This window comes from Phalangium opilio, unplaced genomic scaffold (assembly GCF_054372755.1).
Source record: "Phalangium opilio isolate 3A_F unplaced genomic scaffold, DU_Popi_V2 ptg000081l_1, whole genome shotgun sequence".
NCBI classification, from domain to species: domain Eukaryota; kingdom Metazoa; phylum Arthropoda; class Arachnida; order Opiliones; family Phalangiidae; genus Phalangium; species Phalangium opilio.
Genome location: NW_028324188.1, coordinates 2033945 through 2057689, shown reverse-complemented (window position 1 = coordinate 2057689; position 23745 = coordinate 2033945). Strand labels below are relative to the sequence as shown.

Below are 23745 nucleotides of genomic sequence, written 5' to 3'. Positions count from 1 at the left end.
ATTAAATTAATTAATTTAGGCGTAAAGCTTATGTATATACTTTAATAGGCCTAAAATTAGGCTTTAAAGAAGCGACCTTTATACTTTAATAGGTCTAAAATTAGGCCTAAAACGTTTAAAATTTAGTAGGCCTAATATTAGTCTTAAAGAAGCGCCCTTTTTACTTTAATAGGCCTAAAATTAGGCCTAGAGAAGCGCCCTTTTTACTTTAATAGGCCTAAAATTAGGCCTAGAGAAGCGCCCTTTTTACTTTAATAGGCCTTAAATTAGGCTTCAAACGCTTATAATTTAGTTGGTCCAAAAATAGGCCTAGAGAAGGGGTATAGATTAATAGGTCCAAAATTAGACTAAAAGTTTCTATAGTTTAATAGGCCTAAAATTAGGTTTCGAAGTTTATTAGGTCTAAAGCTTAAAATTAGACTTAAAATAACTGACTATGAAAGATCTTAATTGATAATCAACCTCTTTATTGATGGATGTCACATGTGCAATCAGTAAGTTCTTTATTTACAATCATTTTCTGCGTTGTTAAATAATTATTTGGCTCCTTTTCTCCTCTTATTTCCTCCTCCTCCTCCTTTTGCGGCACTTCCTCCTTTCCTGAAGTTTTGTTGTTGTCTGCGTTTGGCCCCTCCCCCCTTTTCACTCCCCTTCCTTCCCCTGGTCTTCTTGGGTCCATTTTTGCCCGCCTTCTTCTTCTTGGTCCCCTGCTGCTCCCCCATTCCCCCTCCACCCCCATTATTCTCTTTTGCTTGTTGCCTTTCTTGGGCGTGGGTCAATTGGTTCATGGCAGTTGTCGTGTCCAATTTAGGCGCCTTATTCTTCAAGTTCTCCAAGATCTTTAATGATTTGGCCTTTTCAGTCTCAATGTTACCCAAATTGGATTCAAACTAAAATTAATTAGTAAACAGTTAAATACTGTAATTAATTTAATGTAATTAATAATCTATTACTTTTCGTTTTTTGCCAATATTTTTGGCAACTTTTTCATCGGGTAATTTTTCCGTGAATTTGCCAATTGAAGCTGTTGATGACTTGGCAATGGTGATGGCTTTGTTAACGTGGTCCTTTGTGGGGTTAGGAGCAGGCACTAATCCTTGATTAGGCACTAGAAAATAAATATACACGTTAAGTTTAATTAATTAAATTAATTAATTAAATATAATTAAGTTACTTTTAAGATTCTTTGCTCTGGCCAAATTCCTCAATCTTTGGAATTCGTTCTTGGCCATTCTTTCTTTCTTTTTCTCTTGTTTTTGGGCAAACATATCCGTATTTGGATCTTAAATTGAATAATTGAATTAATTAGTCTTTAGTTAGCATTAATTAGTTTAGAAAAATTAATAATTACCAGCATTTTGTGGAACTTCTAAGACCCAATCGTTCTTTTCGCTGTTGACTCTTTTGAAGCCGTAACGAGGTCTCCAATCATTGACAGTTTCATCCCAAACTAATTTCTCCTTTTTCCTTTTTTGAATTCCCTTTTCCTTGGCGTATTGTTCCCATTTTGTCGGTTGTTTCGCTTTAGGCACCTTTAAATCAATTTATTTAAGTTTTAATTACATTCGTAATTAGTCTAATGCTTCAATTTAAAATTTACCTGTTTTTCTCTGGGTATCAATGTTGTACCTTGAGGTAACTAAGGTAAGGAAGTAAAGGGTTTGTTAGGGATAATTTTATAGAGGGGAGGATTTAATTTAATTTAATTACCTTGACGACTATAGCATCTTCAACGCGATTAGAAGGTAACTTAATGTTAAAATTAAAACAAAATCTTAATTAATGATTTTAAAATTCTTTTAAAATTTCATTTTTGGTATTAATTACCTGCCAAATTCGGTTAATTAATAACTGCGTATTATCACGAGCTAGTTCTTTTAAATAATTTTCTTGATATTTCCTAGAAAAATTAATTTTAATTATTTTTAATTTTATGGATAATAGGGTAATGGCAACCATCTGCCTTCGACTATATTAAGCTCTATGGGGAAATAACATGGGGTGCCATTAGTCCATTTTTCATGCGCTAAGCCTTGGTCAATTCAATTTTGATAACTCACTTGTACTTGTCCAAGTCCAAAATATTCGCGTCAAAAGCGGCTAGATTACCAATATCGTATTCTAATTCCAAATTCTTTTCGACATTTGTCGATTTGAAATTAATTTCATCTTCTTCCGAAGCTTTTTGAAGCAAATTTCCAACAAAATTAGACGACGCCATCAAACTACTACACGTGCGTTGTCTGAAAAGATGGAGGAATGACGTCACGGGTGAGTCGACTCCTTCAATCTTTTGAACCGAACTAAATCGAGGGGATTCTTGAACCACAACCACGGCGGCGTCTGCTGCGTAAATTAAGAACCGTTCCGTGTTTTGAATTTTGGCACGGGCGTGTTTTAAGGCATCAATTTGCTTTTCGCGACAAGTTTTCGTTTAATTGTGTTAATTTCGATCAATTACAGTTGAATAATTAACAATTGAACTTAATTAAAGTTTATTTTTTAACGGTTAACTGGAAAATCTAGTTCTATAGTACTGGGGATGTCCACCTCTAAGGAATCAGAAAGAGATGTAAGTTAACCAAGGCTTAAATTTACTGACGTGGCGGGGGGGGGGCGGTGCGACCGCGTGTTTTTTGTTATATAATCATTTAAATTTATTAATGTTAATTTGGTAATGGAATAAACGTTAGGAAAATAGTGGGGAGAAGGCTATTGGTGGATCAGATGCTGAGGAAGCATTAAAAACATTTGAACTACTTGAAAAGACGACAAAATCATTAGCCGCTCGATATGTCAAATACGCTACGTAATTACAAAACCAATTAGAGTTATTTTTGAGAAATGACGTTTCTAAAATAGAGTAGTGGCACCCCACTTTACTTTTACATAGAGTCAAAGGTATTAGCTGCCCTGATGATTGTATTAGAAGCGTCATAATTCAAAGTAATTCTTATAAAAGGGTATCTTGTTGCTCCCCTTTAATTGGGTTACATTATTAGAAACGAGGCGAAATTACGCGAACACTTGGCTCCGATTGCGCGCGAATTTCCTGACTTTTTAAAGGAAATAATCTCAAAATACGAGAAACAAGTGGAATCCTGCATTCAGGATGAAACCAATGACCTCTTAAACGAAAGCAATCTACGACATAAATTGGCCATTTTAGACCAAGCCGTGGCCAAAAGTCCGCACGCGAGCGACCCCAATTACGAAGCTTGGTAATTAAACAATGATACCAATCCACGAACTTATTCCCGATGCGCGCGCCAAGGCTTCACACTAGTTTCTTAACTGAGAAAATATTGAAACATTTCGACTCTGAAAAGCAGACGACGCGGAATTGTTAGTTAAAAGCCGGCGTTAAGCCTTGGCACACGCATCGGGAATAAGGTGGATGTATTGTTGGCTGAAATAAATGTGTTTAGGCGTCCGAGTTACGAAACCCTCGATGATACTTATACCGAGTTGAAGTGTGTGGCGCTTGAGCAACGAATTAAGCGACTGCGAGAACGCATTCAAACAACCAAAGAACGAAACCGTAACTTGAAAGAAGGGATAACGCGAAATGAGCAAGCGATTGCGCGAAATATCTTTGTCAAGAACAATTCCTTGCATGTTTTTAATAGCGTCGTAGACAAAATATTCGTTGATAAACGCGATTAAATTCATATATAATTGTTTCTTTAATAATTAAATCGTGAATTAATGAATCAATGCGACAAATACAGTTAAAAATTTCAGTTTTTATTTAAACTCTGTTTAATATGATTATCATCATTAGAAACTTTTATCGACAAAAATGGTGGACATTTTTTTATAACATTTTTTTTAATACAAAAATTATTTTTCCAAAAAAAAAAATAAAACGCAAAAAAAAAATGGCCGAAAAAACTTGAACTTGAACTTCAACAATCAAAATCTCTTTTAATTAATTAATTTGCGCTAATTAATTTTAATTAGTACTCGGGGGCGTGGCATCCGTACAGTAAAAAATGGCGTTTCTACGAATACAATTTTTTGCAAAAAAAAAAAATACTGGGCATAAAAAAAATCTCAAAAAACGGGGTTGGGGTTTTTTTAAGAACGTAGCCAAAAACATTAATTAAGACTAGGTTCTCAAATACTATTAATTATTATAAACGTTTTTCTAATCTAACGGCATCTTCTTCTTTAAATATCACCATTAATTTTAATTATTACGCTAATTGATATTAATTATATCAAAAAGTGAGCTGGCCTTTTTATTTTTAATTATTTTAATTAATTAACGCTAAGCCTTTTTTGCTTCATAAATGTTTTTAATACAAATATTAAATTGAACGGAAGCGCAGTTGATTATTTTATTTTCATATTCCCAATAACACATTTCTTTTTTTTTTTTAATCTCCATCAAAGACTAGAAAACAGAACACAAAAATTTAATTTGCAAAAAAAAAAAAATACCAAAAACATTTACAATATATATATATATATTTATATAATTCAATATTATTTTACGAAAGTTCATTTTGTTTTTATACCGGCGTGTATTAAATCAAAAGGGCGTCTTATGCTGCTTTATTTTACAGTATTTGGTTTTTATTGCAGAGTAGAGCTTCAAAATGAGACCAATTAGGTCAAAATTAGACCATATTTGATCAATTAGGTCAAAATTTGGCGGTATAGTCGCGTAGAGACCAAATAGGTCAAAATTAGACCATATTTGATCCATTAGGTCAAAATTAGACCATATTTGATCAAAATTTGATGGTATAGTCGCGTACAGACCAATTAGGTCAAAATTAGACCATATTTGATCAGAATTTGATTTTATGGTCGCGTAGAGACCAAATAGGTCAAAATTAGACCATATTTGATCATAATTTGATGGTATGGTCGCGTAGAGACCAAATAGGTCAAAATTAGACCATATTTGACCAACCAAGTAGGAAAACATTTGATGGTATAGTCGCGTACAGACTAAATAGGTCAAAATTAGACCATATTTGATCAAACCAAATAGGTCAAAATTAGACCATATTTGATCAAACCAAATAGGTCAAAATTAGACCATATTTGATCAAACCAAATAGGTCAAAATTAGACCATATTTGATCAAACCAAATAGGTCAAAATTAGACCATATTTGATCAAACCAAATAGGTCAAAATTAGACCATATTTGATCAATTAGGTCAAAAGTTGATGGTATAGGCGCGTACAGACCAATTAGGTCAAAAATAGACCATATATGACCAACCAAGTAGGCCAAAATTTTATGGTATAGTCGCGTAGAGACCAAATAGGTCAAAATTAGACCATATTTGACCAACCAATTAGGTCAAAATTTGATGGTATAGTCGCGTAGAGACCAAATTAATTAACGACGCGACTTTCAGCTAACTCTAATTAAATACTCGTTAATTTTTGGCCTATTTTAATCTAATTTAATATCATTTTGAAGAACTATCCCTAAATACTGAAAACCACTCATTAAATTTTCCCCTTTAATTAACGTTTTAATTAATTAATTTATATGACTTTCTTCCTTTTTAACAGTTTATTTTTCAATGATTAACATTAATAGTTTACTAGGATTTAATTCACGGTTGGAAAGTCTCTTTTCTATAGTCAGAGACGCGTGTCTTCCGAATGATTGTTCATTTTGGGTTTGGTGGGTGGCGGGGGCGGGATGGGTCGGGGAGGGCGGCTCCTCAGGGTTCCCGTTGGCGAAGGAGGCACTCGCGCTGCTCCGTTCTGATTGGAGGGAGGCGGCGGCGCCACGCCCATCCCCGAACTAGCTATTTCGTCCAAGAGGGCGTCCGAAGAGCCGGTTCTCCTATGGAACACTCCCAAAGGCGTTTGATTGCTCCCGGGTAAGCTTTGCGTCGAGGCCGTCATCAGGTTCGCGGCGACGCTAACACCATTCTCGTCGTCCGATGACGTCGTCATGTGGCTGCTGACGTGGACGAACGAGCCGGGAATCGGCGCTGAAATGTACTCTTCTAAGCTGGTCCCGGTTGGACCAATGGGGAAGTTTCTAGGCGGACGTTCGGGACCTTTAGTCGGGACGTTGTTGTTTGTCAGGAACGCCCATTTTTTGTCCATTCCGGCTGCAATGAAATATAATATAACGCGTTGCGGTTTTAAGAGGTCAAAAGGTCAATGTTTCTCCGACTTACTCGATGCGAAACTCATTGGAGGGTCAATTTTAACGGCGGCCGTACTTTGTTTCGTGGCGTCCGTCTGATCGTCGCGTATTTTATCTTTGGGTGAATCCATGGTGGAGTTTGTGGAGTCCATTTTGAAAACGTCCTCATTGTCGGATTCATCCGCGTATTGGATTGAATCTTTGTCGGACGATCGCCGACTGACGGATACGTTTATGTCCTCGATGTCGACGCTCTTTCGCGACGCGGCTAGGATATTATCCAAACTCGGAGGTTTGGCCGGGATGTCCGGTTTTCCGCCGCTGTTCCGATTACCGGGATGATTGGTGTTTTCGGGAATGGCCGGGGGTTTAATGCCCGACATGGCCGACCTTTCCAGGGAAGTATTTCGAACTAACGCCACGGGTGGCGCTTTCTCGTCCGAAGCTACAACAACGGGGCCCGCGTTATCGTTTTTGGCGTCTTTGGTATTGGGAGCGAGTCCAGAGGAGGACCTTTCTAAGGAACTGTTCCTAACCATCGGGACGGGTTTGGCCTCGTCGTCGCTAGTCGCGTCCTTAATCTTATTGTTAAGGACAGGGATAATATCGTTCGCTTGTTTTTGAGTTAAGGAAGCGCGTCGCGGTTTACCGGGTCGATCTAGGGTCGCGCTACGACTGCCGTTTTTCTCGTTCTCGGCCATGTTCAAGTGGCGATCGCGATGGATCGTCGCGTATTCGGGTTCCTGCACGGACTTTGTTCTTTCTAAGGGGGAAGTTCCGCCGCCGCGGCTTCTGTCTCTGGAAATGGAGCGTCGCAGCGTTACGCCCGCGAATTCCTCGACCGTTTGATGGGGAGCGTTTTTATTGGGCGCGGGAGGAGCCGGTTTTTTACCCGGACGATGGATTATTCTGGGACTGTGCGAAGTTAGACTAGCGTTTTCCACTTCGCCATTCGAAGCGACAAACCCCGAATTGACGATTCCCATTCGAGCGTCCGACGGGAAAATTATGTTCTCGTTCGGAAGCGGTAGAGGAGAGATGACAAAGTCCACGTCTATAAACAATTTTTCCCGACGTTAACATTATAATCCCGTCTCAATTTTGTTATATTTACACGTGTTAGTAAGGTTACCCCCGAGCCACAGTCAACAACACCGCCCTAAACGCGTGGGCGGACTCAATAAGACCGCCTTGAACGCGTGGGCGGACTCAATAAGACCGCCTTGAACGCGTGGGCGGAGTTATTAAGACAGCCCTAACGCGAAGGCGCAGTCAGTAAGACCGCCCTAAACGCGTGGGCGGAGTTATTGACACCGCCCTGAACACGAAGGCGCAGTCAGTAAGACCGCCCTAAACGCGTGGGCGGAGTTATTGACACCGCCCTAAACACGAAGGCGCAGTCAGTAAGACCGCCCTGAACGCGTGGGCGGAGTAAATAAGACCGCCTTAACACGATGGTGGAGTTAATAAGACCGCCCTGAACGCGTGGGCGAAGTTATTGACACCGCCCTGAACGCGTGGGCGGAGTTATTGAGACCGCCCTGAACGCGTGGGCGGAGTTATTGAGACTGCCCTGAACGCGTGGGCGGAGTTAATAAGACCGTCCTAATTGTATTTAATTCGTCAATAGGTGGGCGGAAGAAGTCTAAGCGCTTACGTACGTGTAAATATAAAAAACAGTCGGTTTGTTTTAAATAAAACTTTAATATTTGCGACTAAAAACTAAACAATGCTTTGATTTTTATAAATTTTAGTTACCTCCCGGGAAAAAATAATCTGCGTATGAAACCAAGGTGTCGACGATGGAACTATGAATATTGGCAACCGTCATGTTCATTCTAATAATAATAATTAGTAAGTGCGTCTTCTAAATAATTACTGTACGCAAGTACTGGGGGAAGGGGGGAGGAGTTGTTTGATCTTACCCGATATGATTGCTCTGGTCCTCCATGGGAGCCCAGATGATATTTGGCGCCATGACGATGGCCACGTTTTGGGCGCTCATTTTATTCGTTTCCGAATTTTCGGTTAATTTGGCCAAAAATTTGACGATATATCTGAGATTGTAGAAATTGGGTTCGGGAAGTTTATTAACGACTTGCCAAAGACTTTGTAATCGCGAATTGTGTTCGCCGATCTTGTTGGCGTTCATCCAATCTTCGTAGAGGTCGTGCGTCAGTAGGGGTTCGGGCAGCTCGCGCAAGTAAGACTTTAAGGCACCGGCGATGGAATGCGGGTCCGTCGCGTAGTCCGACATGTTCACGATCCCCGCGTCGAAGGAATTCTTTAATTTCTTTAGTTTGGAAGCGCTACCCGCGATTCGAAATAAACCCTAACGAGTACAAGTACTTATTAATGGCGTCTAAGCCCGAGGAATAGGCTTAGGGGCATCTTAATTACCTCTTCGTTCATTCCAAAGGCTAACAAGGCGGAGACGCATTTCTCTAGGACGTAACTTATTTGCCTTTTAGTAACTCTGAGATGTTCTTCTAAAGGGCAACCGTAAGCGGGACGATGCGTGTGATTCTCTAATTAATTTAATTTAAACGCGGTTAATTATATTTAAATTAAATTAATAAGGGGAGGGGGCGTACCTATTAAGCTCGTCATTTGATGGATGTCTCGTTCCAAGACACTAGTCACTCTAGAATGGTAATCGTGCTGCAAAAGATACCATTGGACAAAGACGCGCGCGTACTCGGCTTCTTTGCTTAGCAACGCGAACATTTCCGCCGCTAAAGTGTCCTGCAACGCGCGAAATAAGTCGTGTTTGTTAATTACGCGAATAATTAATTAACTTTAATTAAGTGACGAGGAGGTTTACCCTTTGTTGCTCCACTTTAGTCGTTAGTTCTTCAAATTCCTCTTTGGCGGCTTCCGTTTTGGCCAAAGCGGGTCCGCTGGATGATCCGCTCGTCTGTTGACAATGTTTTACCGCCGTTTCGTATTTAATTCGCGCCGATTCCTGATCTTGATTTAATTTGTTTAATTGTTTTTTCATCTTAACGATGCTCGGGATATCGACCTGGTTTTAATTAATCTTAAGTTCAGTTTGAGGTGGATTGGATTCGGGTGGCGGAATGACATCAACAATTAATTACCTCTAGAAGTTGATTCAAAGGAGATAGGACATTTTTTTCTACTTGAATTTCAAAGTTTAATAATTCATCCGCCAGTTGAGTTTGAGTCGAGCCGCAATTATGCAACACGACGCTTGAAATTCAAAACGGATTAATTATTAATTAATTTAATCAATTTTGAATTGAAGTGACGGAATTTCGAATTGAATTAACGAATTTCCAATTGAATTGAGGGAATTTCGAATTGAATTGAGGGAATTTCGAATTGAATTGAGGGAATTTCGAATTGAATTGAGGGAATTTCGAATTGAATTGAGGGAATTTCGAATTGAATTGAGGGAATTTCGAATTGAATTGAGGGAATTTCGAATTGAATTGAGGGAATTTCGAATTGAATTGACGTTATTTCAATTGAATTGACGGAATTTCGAATTGAATTGACGTTATTTCAATTGAATTGACGGAATTTCGAATTGAATTGACGGAATTTCGAATTGAATTGACGGAATTTCGAATTGAATTGACGAAATTTCGAATTGAATTGACGGAATTTCGAATTGAATTGACGGAATTTCGAATTGAATTGACGGAATTTCGAATTGAATTGACGGAATTTCGAATTGAATTGACGGAATTTCGAATTGAATTGACGGAATTTCGAATTGAATTGACGGAATTTCGAATTGAATTGAGGGAATTTGAACTGAACAATTTTGAAATGAATTGAATTGATGGAATTTCGAATTGAATTGAGGGAATTTGAACTGAACAATTTTGAAATGAATTGAATTGATGGAATTTCGAATTGAATTGACGGAATTTGAATTGAACAATTTTGAACTAAATTGAATTGAACAATTTTGAACTAAATTGAATTGAACAATTTTGAATTGAATTGAATTAATTACCCTAAAACAGATCCTTCCTCTTGTAGGGCAGATCCTTCTTGCATGCAATGAGCCAATGAGAAAGCTGGCATTTTTCTCTTGCGTTTTTCTACAGAATTGGCATCTTGACCACAACCTTGCAAACAAGCACTGACTTTCTTTTGTAGGGCTTGGCAAGAATGCTTGATTGCGTCAACTCTTCTCTGGGCGATGTCCAGATCACTCTGACCCTCATTCTTCTCCCCTCTACCACCCCCAAATTAAAATAATTAATTATAGTTAACTAACGTAAAGGGACACTGCAGGAAAAGGTTTAAGTTTAAAGGGATAATTAAATTAGATGAACTTGATTAAAGAGAGAATGAAGTAAAAGTGTCAAAATGAAGGGTAAATGAAACTAAAACTAAATGTGGCTCTAGCAGTATGATTTAAAGTATCATTCCCCCTTTAATGAAATACGATTAAATTTAATTTTAATTAAAAAAAGGCAGATTTGTCACAGACCTGAGAAAGTTTTGATCGGCGAATTGTTTTTTAACTTTCAACAATTGTCTTTTCATCACAGACATTTTGCAATAATCTTTTTTTAATTTAACTTATATTTAGACTTAATTATAATTAAACTTAATTTTTTACGGAGACCGCTCTTCCATCGAAAACTTTGAATTTTTTAACTAATTCCATTTAATTCGCCAACAAAAAATATATGGCCAAGGCTTAGCGACGAAGTAGCGGCAGCTGTCGCCCTCGACTCGTATATTGTCTACGTAGTAAATAGGTACAGTGCCTTTCCTTTAAGGACGGGGATCCACCCTCTTGATAAGTCGCGATAAGCGAGTAGGTGTTAATCGCAATTAAGTTAATTTTCTAATAATTGCGGGGTGGGGTGATGGACAATTAAAGGCGGCTGGCCATTGGTCCAATTTAATTTATTTCTAGACATTACTCATCTTCATCACGAGAGGCCCGTTTTTATCAAAAGGGTTTGTTTTTTATTTTTGCTCGCAGTGAGTGAACAATATATCCAGTACCCCTACACTCTTATATTTTAATTCCTGACGTCATAGACTTGGTAATGAGAGACTAAGTACTTGCATCATAGACGACGTAACTTGTAAAGCCCACTTCCCATATTTATATAAACTGAACTGAACTAAACTATTTGATAGTTCGTCATTTTATTAATAGATGGCGCTAAGGTGTCGGTTAGCTAATGAGAGACTAAGTACTTGCATCATAGATGACGTAACTTGTAAAGCCCACTTCCCATATTTACATAAGCTGAACTGAACTAAACTACTTATTAGTTTGTAATTTTATTAATAGATGGCGCTAACGAGTCAGTTAACTAAAATTGAGCGTAGCCTACTCGATCACGCGCGTATGAAGTGGGCTATGAATAAAGGTATAGAGAGAAAGGCTATGGGAAAAAATATGCTTGTATGGATGGAAGTCTCTCGCTCCTTGCAGTTGAACGGTAATTAATATGCATCATTTTTAAGGGTAGAAATTTAATAAAATAATGGTTTTTGGATAAACGGGTGGTTGTAATTAGGGTTAGGCCTAATTAAGCATTGAATATAAATAATTTCAAGCTCAAAAACGCCATAATTTCGTTTTAAAAACCAATTTTTAACGCGTATCTTTAAATACATTGCAACGAATAAGAATAACGTAGGATAAAATGAGGTAATAGCATTCTTATACATAAAATAATATTAGTAAGCTTGAAATTTATCCATCATAATGACATAAGCAGTCGATTAAAATAAGGTTTGTTTATTTTTACACGACGTAATTGGCTTTGTTTTCGGGCAGTTTATTTAAATGAGGAAGAATTATTGGATAAAACGCTATTAAGGTAAAGATGCTTTGCCCCCCTCCCCCCAATTCCTTTGAAAGGCAAAAGCCGCCGTGTGGGGGATGGGAAATGGCGGCGTTTTCTCTTTGAAGCTTCGGCTACATCAAAGAGATCTCTGGCTTCACGCGCTGCTGGTTCTCCCCCCCCCTCCACCACCACTCGTCCCTCCCGAAATCTTTTAAAGGCGTCTGCCACAACTCGATTCATTGGAGTCTGCTAATACTTTTATTTCGGACCGTTTAAGTAAAGTTGATTCAATTGGCCAAGGTTTATCATAAAAGAAATCTTTTTAAATGTACTTGTCACTTCCTACTTAATTTAAATATTAGGAACAGCTTTCTTTCTTGTTTCCCCCCAGGGAGTGGGGGGTAAGCATTTTTGGAAATTTTTACTATACAATTGTCAAAGCAATATTCGTACATTTTATCAATGAACGTAAGGGTAAAAATCAAATTTTTCTGGCCTATTTTATTAATTATATAACTTAAAGAATTAAAACAAATCGCCAAATAATTTTATACGTTTAATTTTAATCTTTTAACGTTAAATTATTTACAATTTTTAGGTGTATTATGTCAAAATACAAATCCGAAATAATGCGGGAGTCGGAAGAGGTGTCTGTTGATTGGCCAACTGGGCTTCCATCACGATGATGACGTCACGCGATGTAAGGCGCTTCTCTCGGAGAGGCCAGTAGAATTTGTGGCGGGTTGGCGCGATGAAGCCATGTGTACGCGGGTCTTATTACGAGTACGGGACGATTCTCCCGTAGAATTCCAACTTAATTTCGTCGTTTAAACTTAATTTAAAGTTAATTACAGTCGCGTCGAACTTCGATCGGGTTTTAATCTTACGGAATATCGTTTTAAAAGTCTGGAAAAGTCGCCAGTTTGAAGGTTTTTGTGCCAAAAAAGTTGCGCGGTGTCGGTTCGGGGCGCCGTTGCCGAATTTTCGCCACTCCCGGAGAGGAACATTTTAGGCCCAGAGGGTAACGTTGAAATTTTTTCTACCCCTAATGTTTTCTAGTTTTCTTACCCGGACCGAGGCTTAACGCCATTTCGCGCTTTAATCGTCATTTAAACTAATTTAACTTAGTTTTAAGTAATATTCGTATTAAGCCTTGGTCAAAACAAGTTTCGCGAGTTTACAAAGTTTACTTTTCGAGTTGAAATTACGTTAAAATTGCCGATGTTTGTCACATTCTTTAAGTTAATGCCAAAAGTAAAGTTAAATCACTTAAATGTATATTTAATTCGTAAATGAAACTAATAGAGTTTCGGAAGTAATTAAAATAGCCCTTTTAGTAAGGTAGATAAGTAATAGACATGGCTAACTATAAAAAGTGTCGATAACTAACGATTTAAGTTGGTTAAAGTTAATTTGTAAAGTTTAAGAGTTGATTTCTCTCTCTTCAACTTCGGAAATAAACTTTGTTTTCTTGGATAAAAATAAAATAATTGCGGAAGAGAAACTAACTGATAGTTAAACATGAATTATTTTTATTATTATTAAGTTTAATTGTGTTTAAATCAAGTTTGAATGAATTTATTTCTTGAGGAGTTAAGCCTAGAATTAGATTGTTGCTTTGAAAACCGAGTTTGGGGGAGGGGGGAAGGAGGTTTGATGGAGTTGGCGGCGCGAATGTTTTGTCCTTTGATCTTCACCGACCAGAGGAAAAAAATAGTATTACTCCGCTTTTGTCAGAAACGAGGGCTCGGACACTATCAATACAGGGTGTCATTCATTCTCGTCAATTTTAAATTAAGGAAGTAAAATAATATTTTGACCAAGTTTTAAATGAAATAAATAATGTTTAAGAACGTTAAATAATTCAAGGAATATTAGGGTATTAAGGCCTTTTCGGGCGATACAACTTTTAGACTCATTTAAATGAGTTAACTTGAGTTTAGTAAATTTGTTGGGTCGTTTGAATTAACAGAAGTTGGTTGGACAAGTTGAACGACCAAATTAAAAATTGATTACTGAACAAATTTTTGTTGACTCACCTTTTTGACCCTACCTAGTTGAGTTAAAAGTTGTATCGTCTGAAAAGGCCTTTAAACTAACCACAACCCGAGGTCACTCCGCCTGGTTTAAGTTAGATTTCAACGGGAGGGAATTGGGTTAATAATTGTTTGGTGGATGGCAAGTGTCCGAGACCTCTTTGCTACGTTAAAACGCACCTGAAAGTTGAGGCTCTCGGTAGTAATGGCTTCGGGATGAGAAACAAGCGGACACTATTCTTTGGGGACCTTTTTAAAATCCCCTGACTTACCTTTGAGAAGTTTGTAAAGAAAGGGTGCGCCACCAAGACATTGTGTCCAGCAGTGGAAAGTTGACATATTGCGACCCCCAATTTGATTTATTTATATGCCAGGTCATTCTAATTGGTTCCCCCGAAAATAGCCATTAACCCCCGGGAGGTCCTGTCCCCAAAAAGACGCCGCTGACACTTTCTATTTGTGCAATATGGCGTGAAGCCATATATTTCAAATTTCAATTTGGTACTGGTCATTTTCTTGATAGCGATATTCATTATTTAAGTGGCTTTTCTAAAATATTAAATACACGTTGAAATTGGTCAGCTCAGTTTAGTTAATGACTTTAGACTCTAATTAGGGAAAAAATGGACAAAGTTAGCCTCAAATTTGGAAATGAAATAACCCCCTCTCCCCCTCCCCCGGGGGGGGGGGCAACCCTGCACTGTTATCGATTATTGTATGAATTCCTCCGATATTTGGTTTGCGCTTGTCTGTCAGCTTTAGCTTTGACATGTCGGAAATTACTTTTACCATTTGAGGGAATGTTCAGATCAGTAAGTTAGACCCCAAGAAACGTCCAGTTGTATCGAGACATCCTAAGATAAGTGTTGGGTCAACCATGGGGGCAAGAATACAAGTTTTGAGCCATTGGTCTCTTATTTTCAAATGACATTTGAGAAATTTGCGGTTCCAGTCTCGAGATGTAGTATGTTAGCGTTTTTATTTTCGGTCGCTAATGAGCAATTATCTTGTAAAATTGAGTTTGGGTGGGATGGGAAGATGGAGAGGTGGGGGGACTCTTGACTTACCTTAAGCCTTGGAGGGTTGACGGGACTGTACGGGGACAGGGACAAGGACCACGTGCATTGTTCGCTCGGGACTAACGAGTAGGAGAATCGGAATTTCAATAGCGAGCGTTCTCTGCTCCTCTCTCCAATCCACCACTTGAACGAGAAACTTCTCTGTCCCCGAATCTCCCCTCTATACAACCGTGGAATACAATTCAATCCGAGATGTCGGACACGCGCCATTAACTACTAGAAAGTTGAAGTAATTTGCCGAGTAATTAAGAAAAACTTAAACAAACAACCCCCTCCATAGGAATAGCATTACACTAAACTTTGGAGACAAGTAACTCTGGTTCTACTAGAGATACGTGGATGCTCTTTGGATATGTTAAAGTCCAATTTGTCCCCCATCCAACCATACTAAAAACGTAGGGCTACGACAAACGGGGGACGAGTAATTACGCAAAACGTGAACAAACAAACCCCTCCATAGGAATAGCATTAGACTATACTTTGCAGGCTCGTAACTCTGGTTCTACTAGAGATACGTGGATGTCCTTTGAGTATGTTATAGTCCAATTTGTCCCCCATCCAACCATACTAAAACATTAGGGCTACGACAAACAGGGGCCGAGTAATTACGCAAAACGTGAACAAACAAACCCCTCCATAGGAATAGCATTAGACTATACTTTGCAGGCTCGTAACTCTGGTTCTACTAGAGATACGTGGATGCTCTTTGGATATGTTAAAGTCCAATTTGTCCCCCATCCAACCATACTAAAACATTAGGGCTACGACAAACAGGGGCCGAGTAATTAAGCAAAACGTGAACAAACAAACCCCTCCATAAGAATAGCATTAGACTATACTTTGCAGGCTCGTAACTCTGTTTCTACTAGAGATACGGGGATGTCCTTTGAGTATGTTATAGTGCAATTTGTCCCCCATCTAACCATACTAAAATCTTAGGGCTACGACAAACAGGGGCCAAGTAATTAAGCAAAACGTGAACAAACAACCCCCTCCATAGGAATAGAATTACACTAAAGTTTCAAGGCTCGTAACTCTGTTTCTACTAGAGATACGGGGATGTCCTTTGAGCGACCCCTTGGCTGGCTAGTGGATGATCCGTGGGTAATATTTCTGGAAGCTCTTGAAAATACTGTATTCTCTCGAATGAAAACGCGATTTTCAGTTTCCGCCTGAAGGCACACACCATCGTTGTTCCCCCGTTCCGTACCATACCATACTAGACGTAGATTCAACTCTGTACCAATCAGGTTGGGGGCCGGGGAGGAGGAGAGAGAGAGACACAAATCCAAATCCGAACAATACTAGAATCCATCTTCAATTTATAAGCCCAGGGTTGACACGCTATCTGGAATATCCGCGGTCAAAAATTGGGAAATTTGCCGGAATGCATACAGCTACTTGGGATTATTGTTTCCCCCAACTAAATCCCGTGTTCATTTCAATGAATTCGGGTTTTGTGGGTATACACTGGGCCTGGGTCTTCCTAACTGTGATTTCATTACGGTTCGTATTAGCAACACGAGTTGCGAGGCTTATCCAGATAGGCTATATTATTCGTGAGGTGAAATTCGTCGTATATAATGATCAGTCTAGCTAGGTCTTCAAAACAAAATCCGCCAACAGATAGATTTTTGTATTGGTCATTTGTAAGATGACGCAAATTGGTCAAGAAAAACTAATTCATGCATGACTGTAGTAAATTTTAAATTTCTGAAATGAAACATTTGTGTGCACGTGACAACCCTGATAGCGTACTTCGGGAAGAAATTCGGTACTCCATATCCCCTCGATCGACCAATGGGGCTTGGGGGGGAGACTGGGGAGTTTTATGAAATTGGGGTTGGGGTTAGGGTGGTAAGTCCCCCGAGAGATATAAAATGGTCCATCCATCCATCCTTGAGGACGTGCAGGTAAAGTAGAGATTTATGGGTGGGGGTGGGGATACGCCCCCTTACACGGACGGTTGACGTCACCCTGGCTTTATTTAAGGAGTTGGGAGAAATGGTGGGGCGTTGGCTGCCTCATGCCCCCCCCCAACCCAACCTAAAGAAAGGTGATTATCGTAATTGGGGAACTGATTCTTAAACACCGTATATGATCGCTTCCTCGCGTGCTATACCCCCTCCCAACCCCGTTCCCCCCGTTCCCCCTTCCATCTTCACCCCCAAACCCCCTCACGACTTAGGAAAATTCAATTTCCTGTCGGTGGTTTATGGTTCAACTTTTACAATTAGTATCATGATAAGATATGGGTTATTGAGAACACGGGTATAGAGGTCCGGTCCGGTCGTCTAGTCGGTTGACCGTTGATCAATCCAGGGTTTGCTAAGGGGTGTCCAAAGGGAACTCCTTGAAAGGTCAAATGAACCATGTCCAAAGGGAACTCCTTGAAAGGTCAAGTGAACCCTGTCCAAAGGGAACTCCTTGAAAGGTCAACTGAACCCTGTCCAAAGGGAACTCCTTGAAAGGTCAAATGAACCATGTCACCGAAGAATTTGATTTCGGTGGTCAAAATATATTTCCTAAATGTTAATTGCAATTGCAATTGGGGTTTTGAAGAGTGTTGGAGCGACGTTGCACCTCGTTGCAAAAGATATAATTGTCCAATAATTAAATCTCGATAATATTGCTAATTATCAAGTGCATCGGTCATTGTAAACTTTAACCTTTGGTTGCTTTATCCCTAAAAAATTATTTGGGAATATCTAACTCTCAATTTTATGATCTGAAAATGAATTAATTCAATACTTTCTGTCTATCTGTAAAAATCTCTCTAATATTCGCGTGATAATTGAATAAATTGTTAAGATATCTTTCCTCTGTACATTAAAAATGCGTTTGGGGTGTGTGTGCCTTGAAGAGAGAGAGAACGAGAGAGAGAGAGGAAATAATTCTCGAAAACCCCAACCGGGCTCTTGGGGAGGGGGGTGAAACGAAGGCGGCGGGGGGGGAGTACAAAAAATGGCGAGAAAGCGGCTGCTGGCTAATTACAGGGCTCGCGCCAAGACACCACCAACTACCACCACCACCCGAGAAAAAAAAGGCACCACCACCAGCAGCAGCAGCAGCGACTGAGGGCTAAAAAGACTTAAGTCGCCACTTAGAATAGCCACCGAGTTAAGATTAACTGGCCAGACCATACTTTATACTTGGATATATTATATCGAAAACGGAACGGGCAACTTGCTCTTTCTTGATGGGCCTGCCTGACAATTTTTAGGGCGAGAAATACAAAGTTTAAAATTTCCAATGTGTTTTTTTTTCCCCTCTCCTAAACTTGGTTTTAATTTATTGAGGAATATATATGAAATTTAGTATTATTAGTTTGTCTTATTAAAGTTATTAATTTGGATTAAGGTGTTTTTCTTAATTGAATGACGTCATGATCGCCAGAAGGATTGTGACGTCGCTTATTGATTGTTGGCGATGGTGGTGATGGTACTCGAGAAGTTGATTTCTTATCTGCATGCTACACGAATAAGAAATAATACGATTATCATTTGAGAAGGGTCTCTTGAAATTAAGAGAGATATTTCTTCCCCACTTTCTTATTGATAACTTAAAAATCCATCTACACCTAATTTCCCTCCACCCGTTTCGTTAACCAACTCGCGACGATCGTCGCTTTATAATTAACTTCGCGTTTAGTTTGTGTCCCCCTTCCCAAAGAATAAACCATTTCTTATTCAGTTATAGCATAGTTACTTGTCTACGAACTGCTAAACAAACAAGAACTGTCCTTTTTGAATCAAAGTTGGGGGTAAAATAGAATGGTATATGGATTATCCAAATAATAAGGGCGGAGACTGCGGGGAACTTTCAAAGTCCTACTTGAGGTCTTTGCGTCCATAAACCGTCTTAATCTTAACCCTATACTGTTTATACTGAGTCACCCTTACTTTGGCCTTCCAGAAAAATTATAAACGAGGTTTCCCCCTTTTGTTTTTCCCTATTGTTCGTCCGTATTGCTTAGATGAGTGTCGAAGAGCGTGACGCGTGGAAATTGTACCCGTCTTCGTTTTTATGAGAGTGGGCGGCATCGGGATGAGCTTTCGGCTTGTCCAGTCTCAGGGCTCCGACGAGCCCAAGCCGCCCAAGTTGATCGAAGTCAAACGCACCCCCGCCGAAGGCTCCGATTTCGGCAACACCACCGCCTCGACGACCTTCTTTAAAGAATCCGGTGGTCACTCTCGTAGCGGCGGCGGAAATAGCAACAGGATGAAGGAGGATGGGTCTCCGTCACCCCGACTGTCCAGGAGTTCGGATTTCTCGCCCAGGACTTTGTCCAAATTGGTGCATGGCGAGAGGAATCGACCTCAGGGTTATCATTCGCCCTTGAGCGAGGTCTTGGCGCAAACGGGGTCCGCCGATAATGGGACACCTCCGTTGTCCGAAGCCGGGATGATGACCCCTCCGCATTTAAGGTGGGCCCAGAATCTGCAGTCTCTCTTGAACGACAAGGAAGGTGTCGAGCTCTTCGAAAGGTTTTTGATGCAAGAAGGATTCGGGTTGCACGATTTGAAATTTTGGTTCGCTTGCCAAGGTACGCCAATATCAGTTGTCTCACTTTTACCAATAAATAATACAGTGTGTGTCCAAAAAGGGAGGGTAACAAAGAAGAGTGGGTGTTTTTGAGTCGTAATTGTGACCTCCATGACCGATTTTGTCCCCATAAGGGACTCTGTCTTCAATCTATGATTTAAGTGTTTTACGGATGACCCCTTAAGATTAACTAAAATACTGCAAGACAATGATTTCCAATTGAATTAAGGGGTCGGCCGTAAAAAACTCCAATGACCATAACTTGAAAACAGTGGCCCTTAGTCCGAGAACATTTGTGTCAAAATAACTATTTCAGGTCTTAAAAACTACGACCCTGGTTCAAAGAACATCCACCAAGTCATCAAAGTCATCTACAAGAAGTACGTCAAGACGTGTTTGGTCATGTTAAACTCGGGGACGCGTCAAGACATCGCCGACAAAATCGCCAGTCGAACGTCGATGGACCAAAGCATCTTCGACCGCGCTCAACGCGAATTGGAAGAAAAAACATTACAACACGTCTACTTGAACTTCCTCAAGTCGGACATTTACTTGCAACACGTGCAAAAGAACCAGCAAGACGACGAAGAGTACGAGGCCTCGGCCACGGACGATCGTTTGGCTTACCTGGGAAGTAATTTCCTACCGACGTTGCACGAGGATAAAGAGTTGGACGGTAGTTGTCGGAATACGGGTTACGGGACTTCGTCGCAGTTCAGGGACAATAGACATTTGAAGTATTCGTCCAATCGGTACGCGGACGCCCTAAGGTACTCTCCCGACTCGCAGGGACAGTCGTGTTATCGGCGGTTGAGTGGGAACGCGGCCTCGCATATTAAATACGCCGGCTACTTGCCGGCCTCGGCTCAGGATAGCGAATTGCAATCGCTGTCCTCGGACGCGCAAACGGACGATACCTTATCGGTGACGACGGACGGTAGTGATTGTTACCCGACATATAGTTCGCGCTCTCAAGGCAAGAAACAACAACGGGCCATCAAGAAGAACGCCAGTTTAAACAAAGATCCCATGATTCATCACAACTTTATACCCGTAAGTACTCTTTCTACATACACTCTTCTCATTTTGTACCACGTGGATCGTACCACGGAGACTTGTCTGTCGTTGAATTGCACTATGGACACTTGTATGTCTTTGACTGGAAATTAACAAAGTCGGGGTGGGCCTATTACCTTTATTGAATGGCAGAGAACTCAAAGAGTACCTCCCGAACGACTGGAAAGACTGGTGGAAACGCACCCGGAACAGTTCGCCGCCATCCTGATTGAAAAACTGGGCAAAGTCAAGAAGGACTTGGACGGATACGCCAAGTTGGACGAATCCCTCCGACAAATAGAGGTCGGTCAGCGATCTTTTAATCATTTAGGTAATTGGAAGTCTTCATGGGAGCAGCGTTCCTTTCAGACGGATGACTTAAAAGTGGCGTCATCCTCGTCCTTCGCTTTGTCTTGCGGTGGCGCCGAGACATCCGCCCTCGAAAGACTAACTCAACTACCTCCGCAGCTGCTGTTAACGGGTGCTCTGGTTCAAACGGCCAGCGAAGAGAACGACCAGTCCATCCTGGATCAGCACGTTTCCCGCGTCTGGAACGATTCGGCCTGCCAATCGCCTTTGAGTAAGACGCCAGCTGGACAACACTCCCCTCCCTCCTTGTTCCGACCTCAAGCCCCGCTTCCTCAATACCCCGCTGACCGGCGTAGTCAATTTAGACCCCTGGCTCAACCGATACCACCACCGGCACCCCTCAGAGGACAACTATTACCTATGGAGCAACAGTACGTCCGACCTGCTAGAAATCAACCCGTCTTCAATGTCAATCGTCCCAGAAGGGTAAGTACCGCTCTTTCTTGTATCTCTTTGTCCTTACATCGTGTCGTGTCGTGTCTCGCCGCCAACTGCAATATGAAACTTGGCGCGTTTGTAATTGTCCGTAGGATCGCGACGCTTGTTCTAGCGACAGTGGAACAGTTCGCGATTTCACCCCCGAAAGCGAGATTCCCGAAGGGTTCCTCCCCCCTCATAAGCATTTGGTCTTCGTTAAAGAAGGCAGTGGCGGTCGTCGGTCGAGCGGTGTCAAAAAGTCCGGGACTGATTCGAGTAGTTGCGTCGATAGCGGGGTCAGCGTCTGCGAACCACCGTCCAGCGCACCCAACCACGAACGCGTTTATAGTTGGGTCCTGGACAATGAAAAGTATTCCTACTCTCACGGATCCGACTCGGAAAAGGATTCCTCTACCAGACATCGAAAATCATCCCACTCTTCTTTGTCAACGCAATCCTCAGCGCCCACCAAACAAAGGTAAGACGCTTTGTTCTCGCGTTATGGTCACGGACCGCGTTTTTGGTCAGGGATTTAAATAGAGTACGCTGTCCGGTTGTAGCCATTCTAAGAAAACGGGGGCCAGTGCTAGTCACGCTTCGCGTTCGAGTGGCTCCGATTATCCATCGTCTAGAATGGATTCCTCCATGGGTGGCAATGTCGGTTCCGGTGTGGGATCGGGCGGAGTCTCTTTGCCCAATCAGCTGTTGTCCAATTATCCTCAACCGGGACAACCCGTCGCCGCCGATCCTTTCATGCCAATTCTACCTCCTCCCAACACAACAACGCAGTTGTTCGAAGCCAAAAGGAGACTCGAAGACGAAGCTGCCAAAGGAAAACTACCTAAACCAAAGTAAGTCCATTTCTTATCTCTTCTTTTGCTTAGCTAGTCTTTGAGTGATTCTTCAGTTCTTTATAATTTTTGGGTTGTTGACTTCGCGAGGGTCTTTGTGTTGTTTTGTCTTCGCGACGGTCTTTGTGTTGTTGACTTCGCGAGGGTCTTTGGGGTTGTGGATTTCGCGACGGTCTTTTGGGTGTTGACTTCGCGACGGTCTTTGGGTTGTTGTCTTCGCGACGGTCTTTGGGGTGTTGACATCGCGACGGTCTTTGAGCCGCGAGTTAATTATTGGATGACGTATTTCAGAATGTTGGCTTCTTCAACTGGTAAAGAGAAATACGACGGCCCCAAGAACAGTCGACAATCGTCTTCCGCCTTTGATGATTCTTCCAGGTAAGCCCCTCCTCCTTCTCCTTCTCCTCTAGAAGACGAGAGGGTCAAAGATAAATTGGTTTATTCTTCAGAAAAACGGGTAAGCAGCGAAATCCATCGTCGTGCAATAGCCAAGGGACACTAAATCTCTCCAACAACAACAACAACACGAGTATGGCCACGCCCACCGCCGGCACCCTTTCAACGTCAAACTGGACATCGGGTGGCGGTGGCGGCGGCGCGACGCAAGAGACGACGGTCATCGGGTATTGTTTCACTGGAGAAGCAGTTCCTTACAGGACCAAGTTAAGTGGCAGAAACATTACCTTGAAACAGTTCAAATCACTCCTCAGCAAGAAGGGAAACTACAGGTAATATTAATTACATTCATGTCCCCTTTAATTGAAAGTAAATCTGTCTGAGCACCTTCGTATCGTCTATCTTTGTTCTCAGGTACTTTTTTAAACGTTCAAATAACGAATTTGGAACGGGTGTCGTTAACGAAGAAGTTAGTGATGATAATGAAGTGTTACCATTATGGGAAGGCAAGATTTTTTGCACCATTGATCCGGTTTACGAGTGAGTCTTTTTTAGGCCCCACCCACTAAATTATTTTACAAGAAATGTGCCAATCAGAGACGTTTGCGAAATGTTAGCTCCTCCCCCTTTCCCGCCCCCTCCCCCGCCCGTGTTTTTCTTTTTTTTAACTTTTAATTTTGGCATTTAATTAAGAAAGTTATATTAATTATATTAATCGTGAATTTTCTTCGTGAAAAAGCTTTTCTTTCACGAGAAATTTATTTATTTTATCAACAAAATTTTTTAGTTTTGAACGCGGAAAGTGCCTCACCCCCCCTTTTTGTTTTCGTTTGCTAATTTAATTCGGGTGTTAAGCCTTGGCGACGCCAACGAGAGATCTATTTTTATTAAGTGACGAAGAATATCTTGTACAAAAACTAAAAACCAGTGGGGAAACCTTCAGTTGTAAATAAACGTCATTTTTATGTTAAAATATGACTGGTTTTTAATTAGAAATAGGCTTAACTTAGGCCTAAAATGCAAGGATTTTCCAATTATTAACGTCTATAGCCGAGGCTTATCGACAATT

At 40.8% G+C, this 23745-nt stretch overlaps 4 protein-coding genes across 4 annotated transcripts; 2 read left to right on the top strand and 2 right to left on the bottom strand.

Annotated features, from left to right (window-relative positions):
• Positions 1–446: 446 nt before the first annotated feature.
• LOC149653925 (ribosome biogenesis regulatory protein homolog) lies at positions 447–2262 on the bottom strand. The gene is made up of 8 exons (XM_089846895.1): positions 2061–2262; positions 1828–1900; positions 1711–1749; positions 1601–1639; positions 1352–1532; positions 1175–1282; positions 954–1108; positions 447–890 (listed from the first exon to the last, which is right to left on the bottom strand). The coding sequence occupies exons 1-8, from the start codon at positions 2219–2221 to the stop codon at positions 537–539; spliced, it is 1110 nt and encodes a 369-aa protein (XP_089703021.1). The 5' UTR covers positions 2222–2262; the 3' UTR covers positions 447–536.
• Positions 2263–2360: 98 nt separating this feature from the next.
• LOC149653924 (uncharacterized) lies at positions 2361–4333 on the top strand. Its single transcript, XM_089846896.1, has 4 exons — positions 2361–2572; positions 2694–2809; positions 3003–3221; positions 3429–4333. The coding sequence occupies exons 1-4, from the start codon at positions 2543–2545 to the stop codon at positions 3664–3666; spliced, it is 603 nt and encodes a 200-aa protein (XP_089703022.1). The 5' UTR covers positions 2361–2542; the 3' UTR covers positions 3667–4333.
• LOC149653923 (rho GTPase-activating protein 92B-like) lies at positions 3727–11270 on the bottom strand. The gene is made up of 10 exons (XM_089846894.1): positions 10604–11270; positions 10121–10345; positions 9234–9345; positions 8957–9157; positions 8727–8877; positions 8533–8660; positions 8058–8464; positions 7891–7970; positions 6164–7186; positions 3727–6094 (listed from the first exon to the last, which is right to left on the bottom strand). The coding sequence occupies exons 1-10, from the start codon at positions 10666–10668 to the stop codon at positions 5613–5615; spliced, it is 2874 nt and encodes a 957-aa protein (XP_089703020.1). The 5' UTR covers positions 10669–11270; the 3' UTR covers positions 3727–5612.
• Positions 11271–12525: 1255 nt separating this feature from the next.
• Axn (protein axin) lies at positions 12526–23649 on the top strand. The gene is made up of 10 exons (XM_089846892.1): positions 12526–12948; positions 19019–19588; positions 19904–20640; positions 20797–20946; positions 21013–21438; positions 21543–21907; positions 21990–22280; positions 22572–22658; positions 22730–23008; positions 23091–23649. The coding sequence occupies exons 2-10, from the start codon at positions 19069–19071 to the stop codon at positions 23218–23220; spliced, it is 2985 nt and encodes a 994-aa protein (XP_089703018.1). The 5' UTR covers positions 12526–12948; positions 19019–19068; the 3' UTR covers positions 23221–23649.
• The last annotated feature ends 96 nt before the right edge of the window (positions 23650–23745 follow it).

Bases quoted from the DNA above. Each gene is read 5' to 3' on its own strand.
- LOC149653925 (XM_089846895.1), bottom strand. From the start codon at position 2,221: ATGGCGTCGTCTAATTTTGTTGGAAATTTGCTTCAAAAAGCTTCGGAA. The intron at 1,750-1,827 runs GTAATTAATACC...TTTAACATTAAG, and splicing joins TAATTAACCGAATTTGGCAG to TTACCTTCTAATCGCGTTGA. The intron at 1,283-1,351 runs GTAATTATTAAT...ATTCAATTTAAG, and splicing joins AGAAGTTCCACAAAATGCTG to ATCCAAATACGGATATGTTT.
- LOC149653924 (XM_089846896.1), top strand. From the start codon at position 2,543: ATGTCCACCTCTAAGGAATCAGAAAGAGAT. The intron at 2,810-3,002 runs GTAATTACAAAA...TTACATTATTAG, and splicing joins CGATATGTCAAATACGCTAC to AAACGAGGCGAAATTACGCG. The intron at 3,222-3,428 runs GTAATTAAACAA...AAATGTGTTTAG, and splicing joins GACCCCAATTACGAAGCTTG to GCGTCCGAGTTACGAAACCC.
- LOC149653923 (XM_089846894.1), bottom strand. From the start codon at position 10,668: ATGTCTGTGATGAAAAGACAATTGTTGAAAGTTAAAAAACAATTCGCC. The intron at 10,346-10,603 runs GTCTGTGACAAA...TGGGGGTGGTAG, and splicing joins GCCGATCAAAACTTTCTCAG to AGGGGAGAAGAATGAGGGTC. The intron at 6,095-6,163 runs GTAAGTCGGAGA...ATTTCATTGCAG, and splicing joins TCCAATGAGTTTCGCATCGA to CCGGAATGGACAAAAAATGG.
- Axn (XM_089846892.1), top strand. From the start codon at position 19,069: ATGAGAGTGGGCGGCATCGGGATGAGCTTTCGGCTTGTCCAGTCTCAG. The intron at 21,908-21,989 runs GTAAGACGCTTT...GTCCGGTTGTAG, and splicing joins TCAGCGCCCACCAAACAAAG to CCATTCTAAGAAAACGGGGG. The intron at 22,281-22,571 runs GTAAGTCCATTT...GACGTATTTCAG, and splicing joins GGAAAACTACCTAAACCAAA to AATGTTGGCTTCTTCAACTG.